Below are 24,955 nucleotides of genomic sequence, written 5' to 3'. Positions count from 1 at the left end.
ACAGCTGATGCTTAAAGTTAGTGAGGGAAATATAAGTCTCCAGCTTCAGTGATTTAAAAAAAATTGTTCCAGTCATTGGCAGCAGACAACTGGAAGGAAAGATGTCCAAAGGAGGAGTTGACTTTGGGGATGACCAGTGAAATATATACCTGCTGGAGCGCATGCTACGGGTTGGTGCTGCTATGGTGACCAGTGAGCTGAGATAAGGCAGGGCTTTACCTTGCAAATACTTATAGATGACCTGGAGCCAGTGGGTTTGTCGACGAATATGAAGCGAGGGCCAGCCAACGAGAGCATACAGGTCGCAGTAGTGGGTAGTATATGGGGCTTTGGTGACAAAACGGATGGCACTGTGATAGACTACATCCAATTTGCTGAGTAGAGTGTTGGAGGCTATTTTGTAAATTACATCGCCGAAGTCAAAGATCGGTAGGATAGTCAATTTTTTGAGGGTATGTTTGGCAGCTTGAGTGAAGGATGCTTTGTTGCAAAATAGGAAGCCGATTCTAGTTTTCATTTTGGATTGGAGATGCTTAATGTGAGTCTGGAAGGAGAGTTTACATTCTAACTAGACATCTAGGTATTTGTAGTTGTCCACATATTCTAAATCAGAACCGTCCAGAGTAGTGATGCTAGACGAGGGGGCAGGTGCGGGCAACGATGGGTTGAAGACCATGCATTTAGTTTTACTTGCATTTAAGAGCAGTTGGAGGCCACGGAAGGAGTGTTTTATGGCATTGAAGCTTGTCTGGAGGTTTGTTAACACCGTGTCCAAAGAAGGGCCAGGAGTATACAGAATGGTGTCGTCTGTGTAGAGGTTGATCAGAGAATCACCAGCAGCATGACCGACATCATTGATGTATACAGAGAAAAGTGTCGGCCTGAGAACTGGACCCTGTGGCACCCCCATAAAGACTGACAGATTTCTACTTTAGCCCTTGGTAACGAAGATGCTTGTTGGCACGTGCGGGCAGTGTGGTTGCAATAATTGAATAACATTGATTTCTAAATCAATTTTGCACGTGACGCGACCGGTGTGGTCAGCCTATTACTCTTTTGGTCCAGCCAGCATCAGATAGATGGCCTACACATAGAGACAGCGGGGCTCTGTTTCACCCGCTCGGATGCTTTTTCTGGTGATATACATTCAGCCTCTTGTAATATAATATGCCATTTAGCAGACACTTTTATCCAAAGCGACTTACAGTCATGTGTGCATACATTCTGCGTATGGGTGGTCCCGGGAATGGAACCCACTACCCTGGCGTTACAAGCACCATGCTCTACCAACTGAGCTACAGAAGGACTCTTGTGAATTTAAGGAAAATTATGAAACACCTTTTTAAATGTTTTAAATTAAAAATCCTTGGTCAATTTTTTGTGAGGCCTGGCTTCCCTTGAAAATCAAAACAACTGGGAAATCTCCGACTTTAGTGAGTAACAGGCAACTGGGAACTCTGGAGAGAAAAAAAACGAGCTCCGACTGGAAAAAAATCGTTTTGAACGGCCATCAACTTCGGAATCCCAAGCGGAAACTAGGGCATCTTTCTATAGCTCCGACTTTCCGCCCTGAAGATTACCGACATCGTGGTTTGACCTCGTTTTTTTCCGAGTTGTCTTGAAAGCAGCATCAAAGTAGGCGGTGCAAGTCGAAGGTTCTGGAAGTTCATCGCCAGGACGAGAGGGGGGGGATCTAAGTAAAAATAATAAGAATAATTTCTCTCTACAGACGTCTATTGTAACAGGTAGCTAGCTAATCGCAATATAATGGTGTTTTCTTTCTGCAAAAAAAGTAGTGTTCCTAATTGGTAACAAACTACTAGCTAAGCTACTACTATCACTCTCAGCTAGGTCGGGGATTGCTAGCCAGCTAACGTTAGGCTAGCTAGCTATCAAACCTAGGTAAATTACCTAGCTAGCTAACTTAATGTTATATTGGATACTGGAAACTAGCTAGATTGGTCTCTTGTCCTTCAAGCGTTTTGTGAAATAATGTAGCTTGCCAGCGTTGGCTAACGTTAATGTAGCTGACGCTAGTTAACGCTTCTAGAGTATTGGCAAAGACAGTAACGTTACAGTATGAAGATTGGCAGAAACTGCTTCTCCAATACGAGAGATCACCTCCTAGCCCTTGATCACGATACAGTTCCATTACATTACTACTAGCCCTTGATTATGACACAGTTCCAATAAACATACAAGAGTAATTGGAAGAATGCGTCTTCTGTACAGGGATGTTTTATTAAGCCCCAAAGCCCTTCTGAACGTTAACACGCATCGCTTGCGGTACGGTTTTGGAAGCATGAGGATTTTGTATTTGATATCAGAGAGAAATAATAGCGCTGTTGTTTACGGACACAAGCCAGTGGATTACCTGTTCTAATTCCTTAGCTATCTTCGTCTCTGAACACCTAACGTGTTACCTGTGAGTAAACTGAAGACAAACGCCACATTAAAAAAAAAACTGTATTTATTTAACCTTTAATTTAACTAGGCAAGTCAGTTAAGAACAACATCTTATTTACAAAGACGGCCAATTGTGCGCCGCCCTATGGGACTCCCAATCACGGCTGGGTGTGATACGGTCTGGATTCGAACCAAGGACCGTAGTGACGCCTCTTGCACTGAGATGCAGTGCCTTAGACCGATGTGCCTCTCGGGGCCCCAAATGTGTCACTGGAAATACTGTCCTCTACAATTGTGTTAAAAGTGCACAGTAATTGTTTTTAGCATTTGTGAAATTATTTTGTTAATATGAAAGTAAAGCCATTTATATTTCTAGAACCATACCGCAATTGAGAATCGATTCACGTTTAAATGGCATATTTGGCTGTTTTGGCTGAAAGAGCCAATTCGCCCTTTTAAACAGAACATTTAAGATCCTTTATTTAAGGAGTAGTGCTAGGCTCCTTTAGTCCAATATTGGGCTACCATAGCTGTATGGATCTGTGCATAACTGATACAGTAAGTGTATCTCTTTATTTAAAGATTCTTTCTTGCTGATGAAAGCCATATGTTTTGAAAGCCGTTTCCCAAGGGATGATTATGGATGTTCAAACACAGCGTCAGGATTGTAGTTCACATGAACCAGTCCTGGGCGAAGCTGACGACTGAAAACTAGGGGAAAAAATCAAATGTTTGTGTTAAAAAAAGAGTCATGTTAAAATCACATTGCACATTTAGCAAAGACAGAATGCATTTTAAACTTCACACACACAGTAATATTTTTGTTTGACAATACAATTATTTGATTGATAGGAGAGGGGGGAATATACTTGTTGTGCTTTGAAACGCGCAAGACAGCATTAATGGTAAGGGAGAAAAATAAAGACGGCACTTCTATTTTACACCATAGCCTGCCAAATTTGCAAGATAATTTGTCCCAATTTGATTTCGGCACAAATTAATGTGGCATGGTCTTGCCCATGGTTTTTTTCAGCATAGTCTCAATGGAGAGGTCAGTGTTTTGACTAGCCATGTGCACTTACAAGCCTGCTAGAGGTAGTGGCAGGTGGACGAGCAATAAACACTTTTGTAGGACGGATGAAGGTGGAATGTGAAGCTAACCGAAGCTGATTAGCTTTAGAAAACCCTGAGTAGATCTAGCTTGCTTTGTAGGACACCCCTCTGACCTGTTTCACAACGGTTCTCAGAAGTCTCACCATGTTGCGCTTCTGGGTTCAGAAACTCTTGTGGTATTGGTTAGATCAGATGTTAAGAGCTAACCCCTCATGTTGAAATACATGTTGCTATTCACCAACTTTGGTTTCTAATGCTATCTGATTGAAGATTTCTATTGTCAAATTGCTGTGGTGGGGGAGGAAGTTGTCATACCAAGAAGTGGTTTCAAATGCAAATAATGTCATTAGTTCTGAGCGATTAACCAACTTTTTTTTTTAAGCAACTAATTGTCTAAGTTCGGTTCAATTATTTGATTTCCATTTTGTTTTGTTTTTCTGTGAGAGTGCAATCTGCAGTTTTTCTTGATCAGATCAAGCCCAAACTGTGCAATGTTTCCAACAGGCCAATATTCTACATAGTTTAGAACAGAACAGGTGGTAATTAACCAATTGCTCGCCTACTTGTCCGGTAAGAGACGGAGAGAAGAGACAAGAACGCACGATCGAAAGGGATAGAGATTGATAGTTGGTATTCAGCAGTCGTAAAAGTATGCCATATTTACTTTGAACTACTAAATAGTGATTACATAAGACTGCGTAAGACCCCCCCCCACACACATTTTTTTTTTCTATCAAAAACATTATTTCTTTGTAATCGAGCCATAACTGAACCGACCTTAAAAAGTACATGGCTCGGCACTATATGTCATACAGGAAGAGAAACGGACACTTGTGTGAACAGCATTTTCCCCCCTCTGCAGTCTGCAACAAACAACAATGGTGAAGGAAACCGGCTTTTATGAAATGTTGGGTGTTAAGCCCAATGCCACTCCAGATGAGCTGAAAAAGGCTTATCGTAAGCTGGCCTTGAAGTACCACCCTGACAAGAACCCTACGGAGGGGGAGAAAGTGAGTGGATGTATTCAGAAAACCACTTTGCATCCACCATAGTCACAGAGTACATTTTTCCATACCACCTTTAACTTTTCTGAGCTGTGTATGTTATAAACAATGTGAGACTGCTTCTGTGAATAGGTTCTGATTTATTACCAGTGGTTGAGTGGAGAAAAGTAATGCATGCCAGTGTAGCGGTATTAAGAACTTACAGTAAACTCACTCCACAGCTAGCTTGAAATGTCGCAGATAGGGCTATCCAATTGGTAAATTTTGTATAGCTCAAACGGTTTGCACATTATCGAGAGGGTGGTCACGTGTGTTGGCAAGGTAAAGGACCCTGGTTCAAGCCCAGTCAGAGGCAAGTTCAGGGAGGCCACTATATGCTAATCCAGCACACTGATACCAGTTGTGCAAGGTTAATTTAAGAGATGAATATGGAAAATACATACATTGTTTCTACAGTTCTGTGAGACATTAATATTTTTGAGTACTAGTTGAGATTTCTATTAGTAGTTTGTGCTCTGAGAATTGATCATTCAGTTTTTTCTTCCCAGTTTAAGCAGATCTCTCAGGCATATGAAGTGCTATCGGACTCCCAGAAGAGAGAGGTGTACGACCGGGGTGGGGAGAAAGCCATAAAAGGAGGGGGCAGCGGAGGTGGCGGGGGTTTTGGATCCCCCATGGACATCTTTGACATGTTCTTTGGAGGAGGTGGCCGAATGCACCGGGAGAGGAGAGGTAAAACAAAATAGGACAGAATAGTACAGAGACAAATATTACCTTCCACAGAAGTCAGACTCCAAATTCTGGCCTTTGGTTTTCTGTGGTTCTTCTTAACATCTCTAAAGCTAATGCTTTGCCCCAATGTGCTCTCCAAACCTAGGAAAGAATGTTGTTCATCAGCTCACTGTCTCTTTGGAAGACCTCTTCAATGGCGCCACGAGGAAACTTGCTGTCCAGAAGAATGTTATTTGCGAGCGATGTGAAGGTGCTACATTACTACACATGTTACATTGTTGGTTAACCTAGGTCTTGATCAGTCCCTTATTAAAAGGATGAAAATGACCAGTGTAGTGACCCTAAAGTCATCGGGTTAAATAGCCCTGTGTGATCGTGCATGGATTGGATGTCATTCTACTTTGTTGTAGTGATTTAAGGTTTTTACAAGCTCACATTATATACAATTGACTGTTAGAGGGAGGTAAATGCCTCTGCTAGGATAAAACATTTCCAAGATCATCGTCATATGATGCCCAAACTGTATTGCTTGGTTCCATTGTTTTTGTTGCTCTGATATAAAATGCATACATTTTAAAACGCATACACGCATGCATAGTAAAATGTGATGTAATAATAGAGTCATTGCTGCAAACAACCGGGGTGATATGGACTGACATGGCTGTGTTTTGGGGTAGGTCGCGGGGGAAGGAAGGGCGCGGTGGAGATGTGCATGTCCTGTCGGGGCACGGGCATTCAGGTGCGCCTCCACCAGCTGGGCCCGGGCATGGTGCAGCAGGTGTCCACTGTGTGTGGGGGCTGCCAGGGCCAGCGCATCAGCCACAAGGACCGCTGCAAGGCCTGCAGTGGACGCAAGATCCTGCGCCAGAAGAAGATCCTGGAGGTCCACATTGATAAAGGTGAGGCGGTTGATTCATTGTTGTCCATCAAGAGAAGCCTTTCCAAAGCTTACAATTTACATATACTTATTTCAATGTATTTTCTGTTTAGCAATGGGGGGTTAAGCATGTTGACACGGGATGCACCATGGCCCTGGGCCCTGTTGACATCGTTAGTTGACAGACCAAGCTACCTGTGGATGGGAATGCTAGCAGAGCGACTGCCAATTTTCCAGGTAAAATTGTGAAGATTTTCTTACTCCATTTTGAGGATGTAGGAGATTTTAGATGTTTGTCCATTTAACCAGAGTTTTTGATGTCTGTTATGTGATACAACCTACATTTCTTCACTTCTGGTCCTGGAGAGCTACATGGCTAATACACCTGATTCACGAAGTCAAAATCTTGATTATTAGTTGGATCAGTATTTCTAGCCCTGGGCAGAGACAAAGGCATGCAACACACTGCAGTCTTCTAGGACCAGGAATGAAGGGCATTGTGATAAGATGACATAGGGAGTGACATATCAGTGCCTGATTTACACCATACAGGGCCAACGAAAACATACTGTGTGTTGGCTCACATATTTCCTTTTCACATTGTCCTTTCCAAAACGTTTCCAGGATCTGTGGCGGATCCTTAACCAGGCCAGCCCCGTACAGCTCAGCCCTATAGTGTAGAATGGCAGTCAATTGACAAAATGCTGGCTACATATCAACTTGGGTACAAAACATTAGGAACACCTTCCTAATATTGAGTTGTACCCCTTTTGCTCTCAGAACAGCCTAGAGGTGTCGAAAGGGGATGCTGGTCCATGTTGACTTCCCACAGTTGACAGTTTGGGTGGATATCCTTGGGGTGGTGGATCATTATTGATACACACGAAAAACCCAGCAGTATTGCAGTTATTGACACACTTGAACTGGTGCACCTGGCGTACCCCGTCCAAAACCACTTAAATCTTTTGTTTTGCCTATTCACCTTTTGAATGGCAAACACACGCACAATACATGTCTCGATTGTCTCAATGCTTAAAAAATCCTTCTTAAACCTGTCTCATCCCCTTCATCTACACTGATTTGAAGTGGATTTAACAGGTGACGACATTTGGAAAGTATTCAGACCCCTTGACTTTTTTTCACATTTTGATACGTTACAGCCTTATTCTAAAATGTATTAAATTAAAATGTTTCCTCAATCTACAAATAATACCCCATAATGACAAAGCGAAAACATGTTTTTAGAAAGGTTTGTAAATGTATTTAAAAAATAAACAAAACCTTTATTTACACAAGTATTCAGACCCTTTCTATGTGACTCAATTGAGCTCAGGTGCATCCTGTTTCCATTGATCATCCTTGATGTTTCTGCAACTTGATTGGAGTCCATCTGTGGTAAATTCAATTGATTAGACATGATTTGGAAAGGCACACACCTGTCTATATAAGGTCCCACAGTTGACAGTGCATGTCAGACAAAACCAAACCATGTGGTCGAAGGAATTGTCTGTAGAGCTCCGAGACAGGATTGTGTCGAGGCACAGATCTGGGGAAGGGTGCCAAAAAATGTCTGCAGCATTGAAGGTCCCCAAGAACACAGAGGCCCCCATCATATCTTAAATGGAAGAAGTTTGGATCCACCAAGACTCTTCCTAGAGCTGGCCGCCAGGCAAAACTGAGCAATTGGGGGAGACCTCCCTTGGTCAGGGAGGTGTCCAAGAACCCCACTCTGACAAAGCTCCAGAGTTTCTCTGTGGAGATGGGAGAACCTTCCTGGAAGGACAACCCTTTCTGCAGCACTGCCAATCAGGCCTTTATGGTAGAGAGGCCAGACGGAAGCCGCTCCTCGGTAATGCAATGTTCCCCATCCAACATGACAGAGCTTGAGGATCTGCATAGAAGAATGGGAGAAACTCTCCAAATGCAGATGTGCCAAGCTTGTAGCGTCATACCCAAAAAGACTTGTCTGTAATCGCTGCTAAAGGTGCTTTAACAAAGTACTGTGTAAAGGGTCTGATTACTTATGTAAATGTGATATTTCTATTTTTATTTATATACATTCCCAAAAATGTAAACTGTTTTTGCTTTGGGGAATTGTGTGTTGGGGGAAAAAACTACTTAATTCATTTTAGAAAAAGACTAATGTATCAAAATGTGGAAAAGGTCAAGGGTTCTGAATACTTTCCGAATGCACTGTACGTTCACACACAGCTTAAAGGGTCACTTTTTAACCTCCCTTTTAATTTTTCTCCAGCACCATATCAGTGTCTACATACAGGTAACTGCCAAAATAAAGGAAACACTTGAGTAAATGAGGGATTCAAAGTGTAAGCAGGTGCTTCCACAGGGTGTGGTTCCTGAGTTAGACAATTAAAGCATCCCATCATGCTTAGGGTCATGTATAAAAATGCCCGGTTGCACATTATTTTGCCTACCATGGCTAGCAAAGACCTGTGATTTTAAAAGATGGTTCTCAAAGGAGCATAGGGGGTTAAAAGTGTGTCAGTCACCAGATCTCAATCCAATTGAACACTTATTGGAGATTCTGGAGCGGTGCTTGAGACGGCGTTGCCACCACCATCAACAAAGTATGGAATATCTTATGAAAGAATGGTCTGGAACTCTGTCCCTCCAATAGAGTTCCAGTCACTTGTAGAAGCCAGGCCAAGGTACATTGAAGCTGTTCTGGCGGCTCGTGTGGCCTAACGTCCTATTAAGACACTATGTTTGCGTTTTCTTTTCTTTTGCTAGTTACTTGTATGTGAAAATGGTGTTTCTATGATCTGTACTTAAAAAGTAAAAATAAATGTTTCTATAACATTGAAGGGTTTGATTAAAAGTAATTCAAATGTTAATTTTCAAAACCTGCAACAAGTTTCTAGCCAGAAGGAGGGTAATTTTCTTGCTCCCCACGAACCTGTTTGAAAATCATTGTTAACTTTTGATGTCATCGGTAGAACTAACTTTTTTTCCGACAAAAATGTAGAAATGTGCCGTTTTCACATGTAGACACTGGTATTGTGCTGGAAATAATCAAAAGGGGTGGAATTGCCCTTTTAAGAAAGCTCATTCAGCAAGTTCACTTAGTGTATCATTGAGTTGTGATACTAAAACCTTTTGTGAATTTATCCAATGGATAGCCATAGTGACATCCCTATACTGAAGCAAACTGTAGTGTGTACTGTGAATTCTGTTGTGGTTGGTTGTCCACCTACTCTTTCGCTCTATGGCGCTGGTTGTCCAAGGCAACAGTCAGGACTTTTTCACATATGAATTTGGTACCCTGGCGCATTTTTGAGAATTCAACTAAAGGTTTGCTTTGACAATAATGGAAATTTAGAGATTCCGGATATAATTTCTGTAAACTACGTTTCATGCGACAAGCACTACTGCATTACATGGCCAGGTTTGGTTAGCACTTCCACATCTCCTTTATAGCGTGGATCTGGTTACCAAACGCTCCAGGATCCAAATCATCTAGGGATATGTGGAAGTGCCCAAAATGTTTCAAGTCATGGTTGCGTGTCAACGGCGTTTACCAGATAATTCTGATCTGTCTTCTCTTAATGCAGTTAAATATGGGCCAGTTGAGTTAAATAAATCCTACATTTTTGTTGCAGGTATGAAGGATGGACAGAAGCTAGTTTTCCATGGGGAGGGAGATCAGGAGCCAGAACTAGAGCCTGGTGACATCATCATTGTCCTGGATCAGAGAGTCCATCCTGTCTTCACCAGGTAAAAGATGAAACTTCTCATGCTCGTCCTTACTCACTACCAGCCTCAACCCTATGTCTATATCACATTGTCTAATTGGACCAACAAATGTGTTTGTGCACAAATTTGGCAGTTCCATTGTTCTACTCAATACTTATTATATTCTTCAGTATTGTATTGGTCTGTATTCTGTACTAGCCTATAGAACTCTTTCTGTGTTTGCAAACATTGCTGCATGAGGGCGATTCGCGGAAGTTGGTGGCAGAACAAGGGGGAGTTCTTATAGAATGCCAGCAAAAAAGCCTCTATTTACATGTTGCTTATGAGTGCATTTCACACTACTCTTTGGATTATAATAGGATTTACTTAAACACGTCAACCAGTAAAATGGCTCTCTGGCTAGCTTTTGCTTCAGCCTATATCAATGAGGGTTGGCATTCTAGCTAACAACTGTGGATCAAAGTTATTTAGCAAAAATCACAACCAAATATAATCTTAGCAACTGTTCAAGCAAGGATCCAAACATCATTGTAAGCGTATTTGAACCCCAAAAATATATTTTGTTTTGCAGTAATAAAAACATAAATCTAGGCTGTTGAATGGGCACAGATGGCGATGGCTTTCTTAATGCTCCAAGAGTCGCACGCATCTGTGTGACGTCAGTGTGTCGTGTACTGGAAAAAAGGTCTATGCATCCAGGCATGTAGCAAAATGAAAATTTGGCCAATTCAACAACAAAGAAATCCCCATTGAGAGCCAATAGGTTCTTGAATTTCACCTCCTGAATTGAAATGCAATCGATCGCAGCCCTATTGACTGTGCTCTATTCTCCTAGGCAAGGGGAAAATCTGACCATGACTATGGAGCTGCAGCTGGTGGAGGCCCTGTGTGGTTTCCAGAAGCCTGTTCAAACTCTGGACAACCGAAGCCTCCTCATCACCTGCCACCCAGGTACACTTCCTAGATTATTTCACTTAACAGAAACTGGGCAATTATTTTTTATAAATATGCATTTTATTTTTTGGTTGATCGTATTGCACGTTATACCGGTACCATCGTAATATAACAGTACCAAAACGTCATGATACTTATACCAACATCACCTGCGTGTCTCTGTCCACTCTTCCTGCGCATCTCTATTCCTCCATCAGTTTAAAAATATATATAATTTAATGGCGAGCGGGGACGCAGACCCTGTTGACTCTTCTGTTACATTGGAGCAGAGCGAGCAAAGTTGATACATTGGAGCATTTTATTGCCTGGTATAATCAAGAGCACAGGCCAGTCTAAGTATACTATGCAATAGCAAGTTTGCAGTCATGCATTTGGGTAGAATTTCACAACCGTGTTAAGGGATGTTTCAAACTAATCCTGGGTCGTTAATTATTGGTTTGATAACAAACAAAGTTCTGTCAAGTTGCCTACCTAGCTAACAACCTGCTCACTTTACAGTAAGTCTAGGCAAATTCCCTAGGTGTAGGAAAAAAGGAAAAGACTCTCCTACTCATGAGATGTGCTTCAAAGGTAGGATTCATATAGGCCTAATGTAAGCCTAAACTATATATAAAAATATATATTTCTGGTGCTCGATAACCTCAAATGTAAATGTAAATCCCCAAAAGTAATTATTTATCATGAAAGGGCCGTAAACAATAACTAGTAATGCTGCATACCCAGGTAGAAAATTGCTATAAATTGCTTAGGTGTAGTCACTTGAGAACACAAGTACAGTACAAATGATAAAAGTATGAAAATATGAAATATTTCGACAACTCTATGAATAAGGCTTGAAATTACTTACATTTTTTCTAAATATAGTATATTCAATTCATAAAACGACCAACTATAAGATTTCTCCTTCCTTACAACTGTAAAATATGTATTTGTATATTTAGTGTTAGTGTGCATATTTTCTAAAGGTCTCTCTTGATCAAAATGTCTGCCCCCATCGCTGTGAACATCTCTCAGAGCTCTAGCTTCCTGAACTCGCCTTTCATCTCATATTAATCTTGTCTGCGTGTTTTTTGTTTCAAATCTGAAGTATTTTTGATTACTGGCTATAAATCTCTCTGAATGTGCTACAGCGATGAAACCACTCTCTCCTGTGTTATGATGTAAGGATTTCAGGCATATGGTGTTTAATGTTGTTAGTGGCTGTGACAAAGAGTTCAGCCAGGAGTTGATGGACAGTCTGAAGAGCGAATGAAATGGTAGGAGGGACATCCCAGCTTCAAGTGATGTCAGATTTCACATCCTGCTTCACACAGGCAAGAGACATACTCCTTCCTGTGTCCTTAAGAACGCTCAATGCAAGCCATTTCGATCTATGGTGTCCACAGATCGATTTAAATGAAAAATGTTGGTCGGAACCGGTACCAGAACCACACAGGTCCCCTAAACTGGGGACTTTACATCTTAAATTATGTTTGGTGCCTAATGTTTTTAAAGTAGGGAGAGCTGTGCATAAGTGTTTGGGGGAGAAGGGGAAATGGAGGGAGGGAGAGTGTTAACTGAAGAGTACATTTTTCATGCAGTGTTTTCACCTTACTGCCACAATGACATTATAATGGCACCGGAGGGGATGGGTGACGTTTTGCGGGCGTCTAACCAACTGTGTTATTTTTTTCCCCCCGCATTGTTTAACTTATTTTTCACAAAGTTTCTGCTACTGTCTCTCATGACCGAAAAGAGCTTTTGGACATCAGAACGGCGATTACTCACCTTGTACCTGACAAAGTTGTTTTTATTTAATGATTCTGACGTGAAGGATATACTGCTCTCCGGAGTCCAGGCCCAAATCCCAGTCATTTGCGTGAAGAAAAGGTGTAGATACAGAGGGAGAAGGTTGGGATGCCCTGTTAGGATTCGTAGGCGAGTGAGTAAATCCCTATTACCATCAGTTCTATTGGCTGACGTGCAACATCATTGGAGAAAAAAAAACTTGAGGATCTACGTTTGAGACTGTCCTACCAGTGGGACATTAACTGCAATATCGAAGTTGGACGACGACACGGTAATCTAGAGCTGGCTGGATTTTCCGTGCATCGGCATCTGGTAAGACGAGTGGTGGGGTGTGTGTCTATTTGTCAACAACAGCAGGTGCGCAATGTCTCATATTAAAGAAGTCTCAAGGTATTGCTCGCCTTAGGTAGAGTACCTCATGATAAGCTGTAGACCACACTATCTACCAAGAGTTCTCATCTATATTATCCGTAGCCACAAACCAATGCTGTATATAAGGCCATCAGAAAACAGGAAAATTTTCATCCAGAAGCTGCCCTCCTAGTGGCCGGGAACTTTATTGCAGGCAAACTTAAATCCGTTTTACCTCATTTCTACCAGCATTTCACGTGCAACCAGAAGGAAACGTGCACCTTTACTCCACACACAGAGATGCATACAAAGCTCTCCTTTGGCCTCCATATGGCAAATCTGACCATAATTCGATCCTCCTGATTCCTGCTTACAAGCAAAAACTAAAGCAGGAACTGCCAGTGACTCGCTCAATACGGAAGTGGTCCGATGATGTGGATGCTACTCTACAGGACTGTTTTGCTTGCACAGACTGCAGTACAGTTCCGTGATTCATCCAATGGCATTGAGGAGTATACCACCTCAGTCACCGGCTTCATCAATAAGTGCATTGATGATGTCGTCCCCACAGTGACCATTATGTACAGTCGTGGGCAAAAGTTTTGAGAATGACACAAATATACATTTTCACAAAGTCTGCACCTCAGTTTGTATGATGGCAATTTGCATATACTCCAGAATGTTATGAAGAATGATCAGATGAATTGCAAAGTCCCTCTTTGCCATGAAAATGAACTGAATCCAAAAAAAAACATTTCCACTGCATTTCAGCCCTGCCACAAAAGGACCAGCTGACATCATGTCAGTGATTCTCTTGTTAACACAGGTGTGAGTGTTGACGAGGACAAGGCTAGAGATCACACTGTCATGCTGATTGAGTTTGAATAACAGACTGGAAGCTTCAAAAGGAGGTTGGTGCTTGGAATCATTGTTCTTCCTCTGTCAATCATGGTTACCTGCACGGAAACACGTTCCGTCATCATTGCTTTGCACAAAAACGGCTTCACAGGTAAGGATATTGCTGCCAGTAAGATTGCACCTAAATCAACCATTTATCAGATCATCAAGAACTTCAAGGAGAGAGGTTAAATTGTTGTGAAGAAGGCTTCAGGGCGCCCATGAAAGTCCAGAAAGTGCCAGGACCGTCTCCTAAAGTTGATTCAGCTGCGGGATCGGGGCACTACCAGTACAGAGCTTGCTCAGTGATGGCAGCAGGCAGGTGTGAGTGCAGCAAAGAAGCCACTTCTCTCAAGGAAAAACTTCAGGGACAGACTGATATTCTGCAAAAGGTACAGGGTTTGGACTACTGAGGACTGGGGTAAAGTCATTTTCTCTGATGAATCCCCTTTCCGATGGTTTGGGGCATCCGAAAAAAAGTTTGTCCGGAGAAGACCAGGTGAGTGCTACCATCAGTCCTGTGCCATGCCAACAGTAAAGCATCCTGAGACCATTCATGTGTGGGGTTGCTTCTCAGCCAAGGGAGTGGGCTCACTCACAATTTTGCCTAAGAACACAGCCATGAATAAAGAATGGTACCAACACATCCTCCGAGAGCAACTATTCCCAACCATCCAGGAACAGTTTGGTGATGAACAATGCCTTTTCCAGCATGATGGCGCACCTTGCCCTAAGGCAAAAGTGATAACTAAGTGGCTTGGGGAACAAAACATCGATATTTTGGGTCCATGGCCAGGAAACTCCCCAGACCTTAATATCATTGAGAACATCAAATCAAATGTATTTATATAGCCCTTCATACAGCAGCTTATATCTCAAAGTGCTGTACAGAAACCCAGCCTAAAACCCCAAACAGCAAGCAATGCAGGTGTAGAAGCATGGTGGCTAGGAAAAACTCCCTAGAAAGGACAAAACCTAGGAAGAAACCTAGAGTGGAACCAGGCTATGTGGGGTGGCCAGTCCCCTTCTGGCTGTGCCGGGTGGAGATTATAACAGAACATGGCCAAAATGTTCAAATGTTCATAAATGACCAGCATGGTCAATAATAATAAGGCAGAACAGTTGAAACTGGATCAGCAGCACGGCCAGGTGGACTGGGGACAGCAAGGAGTCATCGTGTCAGGTAGTCCTGGGGCATGGTCCTTGGGCTCAGGTCCTCTGAGAGAGAGAGAAAGAAAGAATTAGAGAACGCGCACTTAGATTCACACAGGACACCGAATAGGACAGGAGAAGTACTCCAGATATAACAAACTGACCCTAGCCCCCCGACACACAAACTACTGCAGCATAAATACTGATACAAGTCGTCTCACTCAAGTTCTTATGTCACCCGGCTAACAGGTGACTCACAGGCCCGCCGGACTGGCCTGCTTATGTATCCTGCACTTTTATTCTGAGAATAGCCTTATGTGGTGCCGTTAGGCGTGTTTCGGGATCTTAGATGATATCAATCAGACTTAGAATACCTCTTCCCTGTGGTACCTTTACCAGGCATCTTTAGTTCTCAAAGAGTAGACTCTTCAACTCGCTGTTGCTCTATAGGATTCCCAATCACTCTAGTATCTAGACAAACAATTTACGATTTAATTCCTACACCGGTCGGTTAATACTGCTTGAATATTAATATAGAGTAACTTTGCTTTTTACAATATAAATGAGTTGGCTGTCCAATCCTTTAAATTGTCTTTTGTGTAGAAACTAGACTTGTTCCCCTAGAACGGCAGTGTCAGCGGCACTCTCTCCCCTAGGGTTTTGGGTCTAGTTTCTACTTTTTATTCAATGTTTGCAAGTCACACAGTTATACACGTTATTACAGTTTATTCTTTGTCCTTAATTTATAACATCAACAATCATCAAAACACTTACTACTATTAATGCCTTTATATATGTATTACAACAAGCGGTTAATTACCTTAAATCAAATCAAATCAAATTTATTTATATAGCCCTTCGTACATCAGCTGATATCTCAAAGTGCTGTACAGAAACCCAGCCTAAAACCCCGAACAGCAAACAATGCAGGTGTAAAAACACGGTGGCTAGGAAAAACTCCCTAGAAAGGCCAAAACCAAGGAAGAAACCTAGAGAGGAACCGGGCTATGTGGGGTGGCCAGTCCTCTTCTGGCTGTGCCGGGTAGAGATTATAACAGAACATGACCAAGATGTTCAAATGTTCATAAATGACCAGCATGGTCGAATAATAATAAGGCAGAACAGTTGAAACTGGAGCAGCAGCACAGTCAGGTGGACTGGGGACAGCAAGGAGCCATCATGTCAGGTAGTCCTGGGGCACGGTCCTAGGGCTCAGGTCCTCCGAGAGAGAGAAAGAGAGAATTAGAGAGAGCATATGTGGGGTGGCCAGTCCTCTTCTGGCTGTGCCGGGTGGAGATTATAACAGAACGTGGCCAAGATGTTCAAATGTTCATAAATGACCAGCATGGTTGAATAATAGTAAGGCAGAACAGTTGAAACTGGAGCAGCAGCATGGCCAGGTGGACTGGGGACAGCAAGGAGTCATCATGTCAGGTAGTCCTGGGACATGGTCCTTAGCGCAGGTTGACCTGGTTGGTCCCCAAAGAGTATGTTCTTCCACTCACAATTTCTCCAGAGGCTTATCCAATCACTTAGTATCTGTTTCTCCTACTAGAAGTTTGTACTAGGATTTACTGATTAGTGAAGAGAACGGTTCGAGACAACAAAAAAATTATAACACCACTGTTGCTATTCATCCACTTCGATTAATTAGGAGGTGGATTTATTCAGCACGGGGAGTGTGGAGAGTAGTTGTCTCAGTATGTCTCGTTCAGAAATCAAAAGTCAAGAGATACAAATGTTCTAGAGTATGAAAGTCAAATAGTTTCATCCCCGCCTGGTATGGCAAGTGCTCGGCGTCCGTAAGGCGCTACAGAGGGTAGTGCGTACAGACCAATACATCACTGGGATCAAGGTTCTTGCCATCCAGGACCAATATACGAGGCGGGGTCAGAGTAATGCCCAAAGAATGATCAAAGACTCCAGTTACCCAAGTCGGACTGTTCTCTCTGCTACCGCATGGCAAGCTGTACCGGAGCACCAAGTCTAGGTCCAAAAGGCTTAACAGCTTATACCCCCAATCTATAAGATTGCTGAACAATTAAACAATTAACCTGGATCATTTACATTGGCCACCCCGTGTTTTACACTACTGCTACTCGCTGTTTATTATCTATGCATAGGCACTTTACCCCTACCCACATGTACAAACTACCGCGACTAACCTGTACCTCTGCACATGGACTCAGAACCGGTAGCCCCTGTATATAGCCTCATTATTGATATGTCATTTTATTGTTTATTTATTTTCTGTTTTATTTAGTTTTTTTTTTTTACTATTTCTTGAACAGCATAATATTACTGCATAATATTAGATTTGATTTGACATGCACATCATTATGCATGTACAGTATATTCCTTCCTCCCATTGCTCCAGAAAGATTAGATGTAAGCCTTTGCAAATATGAGATAATCAGACATTCTACGCAGCATTCTATTATGCAGTGAACAGTGTGAAGTTAATTCCTTATGTGTTGTATTGATTAGAAGTGTGAATATCTGTGACAGGGTTTTTGGGTAGTGCATAATGTTTAGAAAATGGGAACAAGTGTCCGGGGGGCGAACAGGATGCTAGGCCACTCAAAATTTTTCCCAATGGTATCGCTATACTACTCGGTTTAGTAAAATGTTGGTATTGTGACCGCACCAGTTGATAGTTTCTATCTCATTTTTACCTTTGCAGGGGAATTGATCAAACCTGGCGACAAGAAGTGTGTCCTGAATGAGGGGATGCCCATACACCGCCGGCCGTTTGAAAAGGGACGCCTCATTATCCTCTTTTCGGTAAAACACACACACCATTCAGGACTTGATACTGTAGATGCTGAACTATTTAGTATTTATTCTGAACAAAATATAAACATAACATGTAAAGTGTTGGTCCCATGTTTCATGAGCTGAAATAAAAGTTCCCAGAAATGTTCCATACACACACAGCTTGTTTCTCACAAATTTTGTGCACAAATTTGTTTACATTCCTGTTAGTGAACATTTCTCCTTTGCCATGATAATCTATCCACCTGACAAGTGTGGCATATCAAGAAGCATGATCTTTACACAGGTGCACCATGTGCTGGGGACATTATAAGCCCACTAGAATATGCAGTTGTCACCACACAATGCCACAGATGTCTCAAGTTTTGAGGGAGCGTGCAATTGGCATGGTGACTGCAGGAATGTCCACCAAAGCTGTTGCCAGAGAATTGAATGTTAATTTATCTACCATAAGCCACCTCCAAAGTCATATTAGAGAATGTGGCAGTACTTCCAACTAGCCTTCACAACCGCAGGTGTAACCACTCCAGCCCAGGACCTTCACATGCGGGATTGTCTGAGACCAGCCATCCGGACAGCTGATGAAACTGGGTTTGCACAACTGAAGAATTTCTGCACAAACTGTCAGAAACTGTCTCAGGGAAGCTCATCCGCATGCTCATCATCCTCACCAGTGTGTGTATATAAACTCAGCAAAAAAAGAAACGTCCGCTCACTGTCAACTGCGTTTATTTTCAGCAAACTTAACATGTGTAAATATTTGTATGAACATAACAAGTTTCAACAACTGAGACATAAACTGAACAATTTCCACAGATATGTGACTAACAGAAATAGAATAATGTGTCCCTGAACAAACGGGGGGTCAAAATCAAAAGTAACAGTAACAGTCAGTATCTGGTGTGGCCACCAGCTGCATTAAATCTCCTCCTCTTGGACTGCACCAGATAAGCCAGTTCTTGCTTTGAAATGTTACCCAACTCTTCCACCAAGGCACTTGCTAGTTCCCAGACATTTCTGGGGGGAATGGCACTAGCCCTCACCCTTCGATCCAACAGGTCCCAGAGGTGCTCAATGGGATTGAGATCCGGGCTCTAAACTGGCCATGGCAGAACACTGACATTTCTGTCACGCACAGAACGAGCAGTATGGCTGGTGGCATTGTCATGTTAGTGTCATGTCAGGATGAGCCTGCAGGAAGGGTACCACATGAGGCAGGAGGATGTCTTCCTTGTAACGCACAGAGTTGAGATTGCCTGTATGACAACAAGCTCAGTCCGATGATGCTGTGACACACCTCCCCAGACCATGACGGACCCTCCACCTCCAAATCGATCCTGCTCCAGAGTACAGGCCTCGATGTGACGCTCATTCGTTCAACTATAAACGCAAATCCAACCATCGCCCCTGGTGAGACAAAACCGTGACTCGTCAGTGAGGAGCACTTTTTGCCAATCCTGTCTGGTCAAACGGCGGTGGGTTTGTGCCCATAGGCGGCGTTGATCTGCCTTGCAACAGGCCTACATGCCCTCTGTCCAGCCTCTCTCAGCCTATTGCGGACAGTCTGAGCATTGATGGAGGGATTGTGCATTCCTGGTGTAACTCGGGCAGTTGTTGTTGCCATCCTGTACCTGTCCCGCAGGTTTGATGTTCAGATGTACCGATCCTGTACAGATGTTGCTACACGTGGTCTGCCCATGCAAGGACAATCAGCTGTCCGTCCTGTCTCCCTGTAGCGCTATTTTAGGCATCTCACAGTAAGGACATTGTAATTTATTGCCCTGGCCACATCTGCAGTCCTCATGCCTCCTTGCAGCATGCCTAAGGCACTTTCACGCTGATGAGCAGCGATCCTGGGCATCTTTCTTTTGGTGTTTTTCAGAGTCAGGAGAAAGGCCTCTTTTAGTGTCCTAAGTTTTCATAACTGTGACCTTAATTGCCTACCGTCTGTAAGCTGTGTCTTCATTAATTGTTTATGGTTCATTGAACAAGCATGGGAAACAGTGTTTAAATCTGTGAAGTTATTTGGATTTATACGAGTTATCTTTTTTTGCTGAGTTTATATTGGGTTATCTTACTGAAATGGCATCCTAATTAAGCTGTGACACCCACAGGATGGCGCACAATTGGCCCAGCGCCGTCCAGGGTTGGGGAGGGTTTGGCCGGTGGGCTTTCCTTGGCTCATCGTGCTCTAGCCACTCCTTGTGACGGGCGCCTGCGATCTGACTCCGCTCGGTCGCAGTCGAATGGTGTTTCCTCTAACACATTGGTGTGGATGACATTCGGATCAAGCGAGCAGTGTGATAAGAAGTAGGCGGCCAGGCGGGACATGTTTCGGAGGACGCATGACTCGACCTTCGCTTCTCCCGAGCCCATTGAGAACTTGCAGAGATGAGCCAAGGGACCAAATTCGGGGAGAACACAGGGTCTGGACAATACTGGGATTGGAGACCCAGATGGTGGTTTTTATATATATGAATTCACTCCCTCAGTTTTAATCTGCCACAGACAGTATTGTTGTTTTTATTAAACCACTGGAAAACTACTGGCCAGTGGCCATTTGTCATAGCACTTTTATTTTGATCATGTAATTGACACTATAAAGTCTGCACTTTGTAACCTGTGTTACTTGGCCGTGTTTTGCGTTGCTTTGTGAATGTTTCAGTTGGTTCTTAATTTCATGACATTTAAAGAACAAGTTATGGTGTAGAAATTAAAACCATTTTCCTTTTTTTTTTGTTTTTTCCAAAGGTGGTATTCCCCACAGCCAACTTCCTCCCCAAGCACAAGCTGAAGGAGCTAGAGCACTACCTTCCTTCCAAGAGTGAGGCGGAGCAGCCCGAGAGTATGGACGACGACCTCTACATCTACGCCGACCTGGAAGACTGTGACCCGGCCAGAGTAAGACGCAGTCAATACCACTACATGGTGGAGGATGACTACCCGTCTGCTGGTGGGGTCCAGTGCCAGACCTCATAAGACCCCCTCACCTCACTCCAACCTCTAACCCCAGGCCCCTCCGGAAACATGCACAATCTGCATCTTTAATTCTTTATTCTCTTAACAATGCTAACTGTGGTGCTGAAGCGGTCCTTTTGGGCCCGATACCTGGATCTACGTTCCAATGCGACTTGGCTGCCTTTTAGTTGGATCGTGTGCCTGAGTGGATGAAATACATTTCTGGTTCAATCCCTTAGATTGAGATTTTGGAAGCGCTATGGATGCTGTCACTGACTTTTTTTTAAAGTGTTTATATATTAGCAGGTTTTGAACACCCGCTGTCTTGGCTTTTTCTTTGCTTCCAAAGGTCACGAAATAAGATAGTTGGAAGCTATAATTCATGTTGCCTAATTGAATCCTCGCAGTGAAGAACCATATAGGCCTTTGTGCATATTGGTCCATTTTAGAATAATGAAATGTTTTTGTATTCTACATTAGCATAGTTGAAAGATACTTGCCAAATATTACACTATTTTGTTTTTATTCATTTTTAATAATGATGTAATGATGCATGTTCATCTCCATTTCATAAAATGCACATTGGCCTTGTGGTTCTTCATCTGAATCATCCTATCTTCTGTAGTATGGCATACTTCTTTATGTTCAACTGACGATGGAAAAAGTTATTTACCCCATTTGTACGATCTAGAGTTGTCTAATCGGTTTAATTCTACCACTCTTCATGGGAATTAGTCAAACTGTAAATAAACTTTAAATAGGCCTCAAGGCGTTCTGCTATTGGTATCTATGTGCTGTGACTGTCACAATTATTTTAAGTGTCTTGGGTGTAAACTTAATGGCTAGTCTTCTACTGCCAAGTTGAAAGTATTCCATTCTTGAAGTCTCATAACTTTTACCTCAGTAAATGGCAGAGGTGGGACTTTTTTACAAGTCAAGTAAGTCTCAATTCTTAGCACTCAAGTCCCAAGTCAAGTCTGAAGTAAAGACCGACAAGTCAAGTTTCGAGCCCTAAAGAAGTCGATGTGTAACGAGTAAGTTAGTATATACAAATCATGAATGCTTTTCCATGGAAATACATGGGTAGCCATGAGAGACATCAATATAACAAAATATTGTAGTGCTTTCCCTCTCCAGATATCATCTAGGCACCTAAAACAATCCTGCCATTTATTAAAAGGTACAACAAACAACTGCTGCTGAACTTAGAGTAGGCCTACAATTTTAACACTGGCCTGAATGTCTGAGAGAAATACAGATCCCAAAGATGGGAGATAAAACCTGAACATGGAGACTACGTTTCATTTTTTCCTCTTATCTCCGCGCCCTATGACGCATTGCATTTGCAAAAGACCAAATCGATAAAAGTCTGTCAGTCATTTGTGCACAATGACACCATCGCTGCAGACACTCCACTGGAGCATTGGAGGCAGGCACTACCAAGACCCTGATGGCCACTCGGGACAGTGAAGAAAGAGCCTTCATGTTCATTGCCCAGAACAAGAGGGCATTCTGTCCTTCGCACATGTCAAGGTAGTGACTTAGCTGTAGTGCTGGGGTGGTCCGAACAGCTTTCTTCTGCCTCTTACAGTATGCTGCAAACAGCCCTTCTTGTCCAAGACTATGGTCCTCTCGCTCTTCCTCATCAACAAGAGGCACAGCTTGCTCAGTCCCTGCAGCATCTTGCAGAATCAGTTCTGGAAAAACATGTAAAAGCAGAAACAAAAAGGCCAGTGGGTGATGCAGTGGGTTAAACTGGAAAAGTATTATTGTTTCAGTCAATTGGAATAAATTATGATAAAAAGTTACCTTTCACTCTTTGTGCCACCACCTCCTTGACCAGCACATGGTGCTCCACTCAGAGAAAAAGCCAAGGCAGCTGCTTTGAGGTAGACTGGATCTGAAAAGGAAGCAGTGATTCCATCTTGTGTCCTGGCTATTTTCACATTGATGAAGATTCCAAGAATTGTCTTGTTCTGTTTTGTTTTTAAATGTTTTGTTCTGGAGACCCCTGTTCTGGAGGAAATTTACTTGAGGCTTCCGCTGCTCCAGGCAGTGATTCAGGGACAGGACAGGGGGAACAACGGAACTGATTGTGACTATCTTCTCCCCCTGTGTCAAATCTGTTGCTTCTCCAAATGGCTTCAGGATGCCCAACTCTTTCAACGTATTCCACTCCCATACTGTGAACAACAACTCCTTGTGCCCAGACTTTTCTAGAACATGACTGAGCTTTAGATGGTCACATTGGATAACTGCCTTCACTTGTCTCAGTGTTGAGTTCCATCTTGTGTTGACAGCAGCAGGGGTGCCTCAAACACCTCGTTGAATGATGTGCTTGTATGCAGCAGTGAGCTGATTTTTGATAACTTTGAATGAGTCGTCATCACTTTTGTTTCTTTCAAGCCATCTCCCACCAACAGCTAGAGAGTGTGGGCAAAGAGCTGTAGGCTTTTACACAATCACCCAACCTTAACACACACACGCACCCTCTCAGTGTGTGGTTACAGTAGGTTTTAGGAACAGCAATAACATCAGGCAGGATTTAGCCTACCAACTGCCTAGCCAGTTGTAGCTCAATCTTGGGTGCAATGATCATGTTCCCGCACTGACTGACTGGGTGGAGGCTCAATGATTTAACGTTACGTTAGACTACATGCTACACTAGCAAAGTTATATACAGCTCTCGGCTATATTAGCCACGACTTATATTTCTTTGCGCAGCTTCAAATGTCGAACAAAGTTGGAAGTTGTTGCACCTCCATCTATAATTTTCATCCCGCATGTTTTGCAAGTTGCAATCCGTGTTTTGTTGACTACAGTGTAGTCTTTATATCCGAGAATAATAATTTTGGGTATCATCTTTCCAAGGGCTCCGTCTGCACAATTTTATTGGCTGCTGTCTGATTCAAACTGTAATCATTAAATGAAGAGTTGATGCGCTGCACACTTTTTTTAATTGCATCGTTTTTAATATTTGAAAAGTCATTTAATAACTCATCCATGGCATTTTCATTCGTCATGTCAAACAACACTGTATTCAAAGTGCCCACTATTATTTATATTCTAACTATAGAGTTATAATAAACATCCTATTTCCATGATTCCAAAAGTTCACCCAAGTGTTTATTTTAATTGCAACTTGGTTAAAAATAAGGCCTAGTATTTTTGACCATATTGTGGCAGTGTAAGTTATCTCAAATGAGTGAAGGAAATGCAGAAATTGGTGGAAATGCGGGAAATTATTTTAGTTTGAAGTTGAATTGAACAGTATAAACCAATCCAAATGGAGAAAGGACCCATTGAAATCATTTAGAATATTTATATATATGTGTTGCCACCCAAGGTTTGTGCACTACTCATAAAGCAAATTTAGAAATTTTAATCAAAAACATAAAATACGTCAAATAAAAACAAACATTTGAAAAATACCATGTGATATGTTATTTTGGCCACATCGCCCAGCCCTAATTCAGACCCTTTAGTCAGTACTTTGTTGAAGCACCTTTGGCAGTGATTACAGCCTCGAGTCTTGTTGGGTATGACGCTACCACCTTGGCACACCTGTATTTGGGGAGTTTCTCCCATTCCTCTCAAGCTCTGTCAGGTTGGATGGGGAGCGTCGCTGAACAGCTATTTTCAGGTCTCTCCAGAGGAGTTTGATCGGGGCAACTCAAGGACATTCAGACACTTGTCCCGAAGCCACTCCTGCTTTGTCTTGGCTGTGTGCTTAGAGTTGTCCTGTTGGAAGGTGAAACTTAGCCCCAGTCTGAGGTCCTTTGAAAAACATCCCCACATCATGTTTCTGTCAACACCATGCTTCACAGTAAGGATGGTGCCAGGTTTCCTCTAGATGTGACGCTTGGCATTCAGGCCAAAGAGTTCAATCTTGGTTTCATCAGACCAGAGAATCCAGTTGCCTTTTGGAAAACTCCAAGCGGGCTGTCATGTGCCTTTTACTGAGGAGTCGCTTCCGCCTGGCCACTACCATAAAGGCCTGATTGGAGGAGAGTTGCGGAGATGGTTGTCCCTTCTGGAAGGTTCTCCTGACAGAGCTCCAATCGAGTTCTTGGTCACCAAACTGAAAAAGGCCCTTCTCCCCTGATTGCTCAGTTTGGCCGGGGGGGGGGGGGGGCAGCTCTAGGAAGAGTCTTGGTGGTTCCAAACGCCTTCCATTTAAGAATAATGGAGGCCACTGTGTTCTTGGGGACCTTCAGTGCTGCAGAAATTTTTG

General features: G+C 42.7%; 1 protein-coding gene across 3 annotated transcripts; it reads left to right on the top strand.

The window, feature by feature from the left end:
• Window positions 1-1,569: 1,569 nt before the first annotated feature.
• Window positions 1,570-24,264, top strand: LOC124001309 (dnaJ homolog subfamily A member 1-like). Of its 3 annotated transcripts, none has more exons than XM_046307994.1 (9): window positions 1,570-1,697; window positions 4,382-4,529; window positions 5,072-5,255; window positions 5,401-5,505; window positions 5,933-6,154; window positions 9,753-9,867; window positions 10,682-10,797; window positions 17,672-17,772; window positions 20,515-24,264. In XM_046307994.1, exons 2-9 carry the CDS (start codon window positions 4,398-4,400, stop codon window positions 20,740-20,742), a joined length of 1,203 nt encoding a protein of 400 aa, XP_046163950.1. In that variant the 5' UTR covers window positions 1,570-1,697; window positions 4,382-4,397; the 3' UTR covers window positions 20,743-24,264. The 3 variants fall into 3 exon arrangements, with proteins under 3 accessions (XP_046163950.1, XP_046163949.1, XP_046163951.1); XM_046307993.1 differs by having other exon boundaries at window positions 1,590-1,745; window positions 20,515-24,263; XM_046307995.1 differs by lacking the exon at window positions 1,570-1,697 and adding an exon at window positions 1,803-2,425.
• The last annotated feature ends 691 nt before the right edge of the window (window positions 24,265-24,955 follow it).

This window comes from Oncorhynchus gorbuscha, linkage group LG17, assembly GCF_021184085.1.
Source record: "Oncorhynchus gorbuscha isolate QuinsamMale2020 ecotype Even-year linkage group LG17, OgorEven_v1.0, whole genome shotgun sequence".
Taxonomy (NCBI): domain Eukaryota; kingdom Metazoa; phylum Chordata; class Actinopteri; order Salmoniformes; family Salmonidae; genus Oncorhynchus; species Oncorhynchus gorbuscha.
The sequence above is the reverse complement of the archived record's forward strand: the minus strand, read 5'-3'. Positions and strand labels throughout refer to the sequence as shown.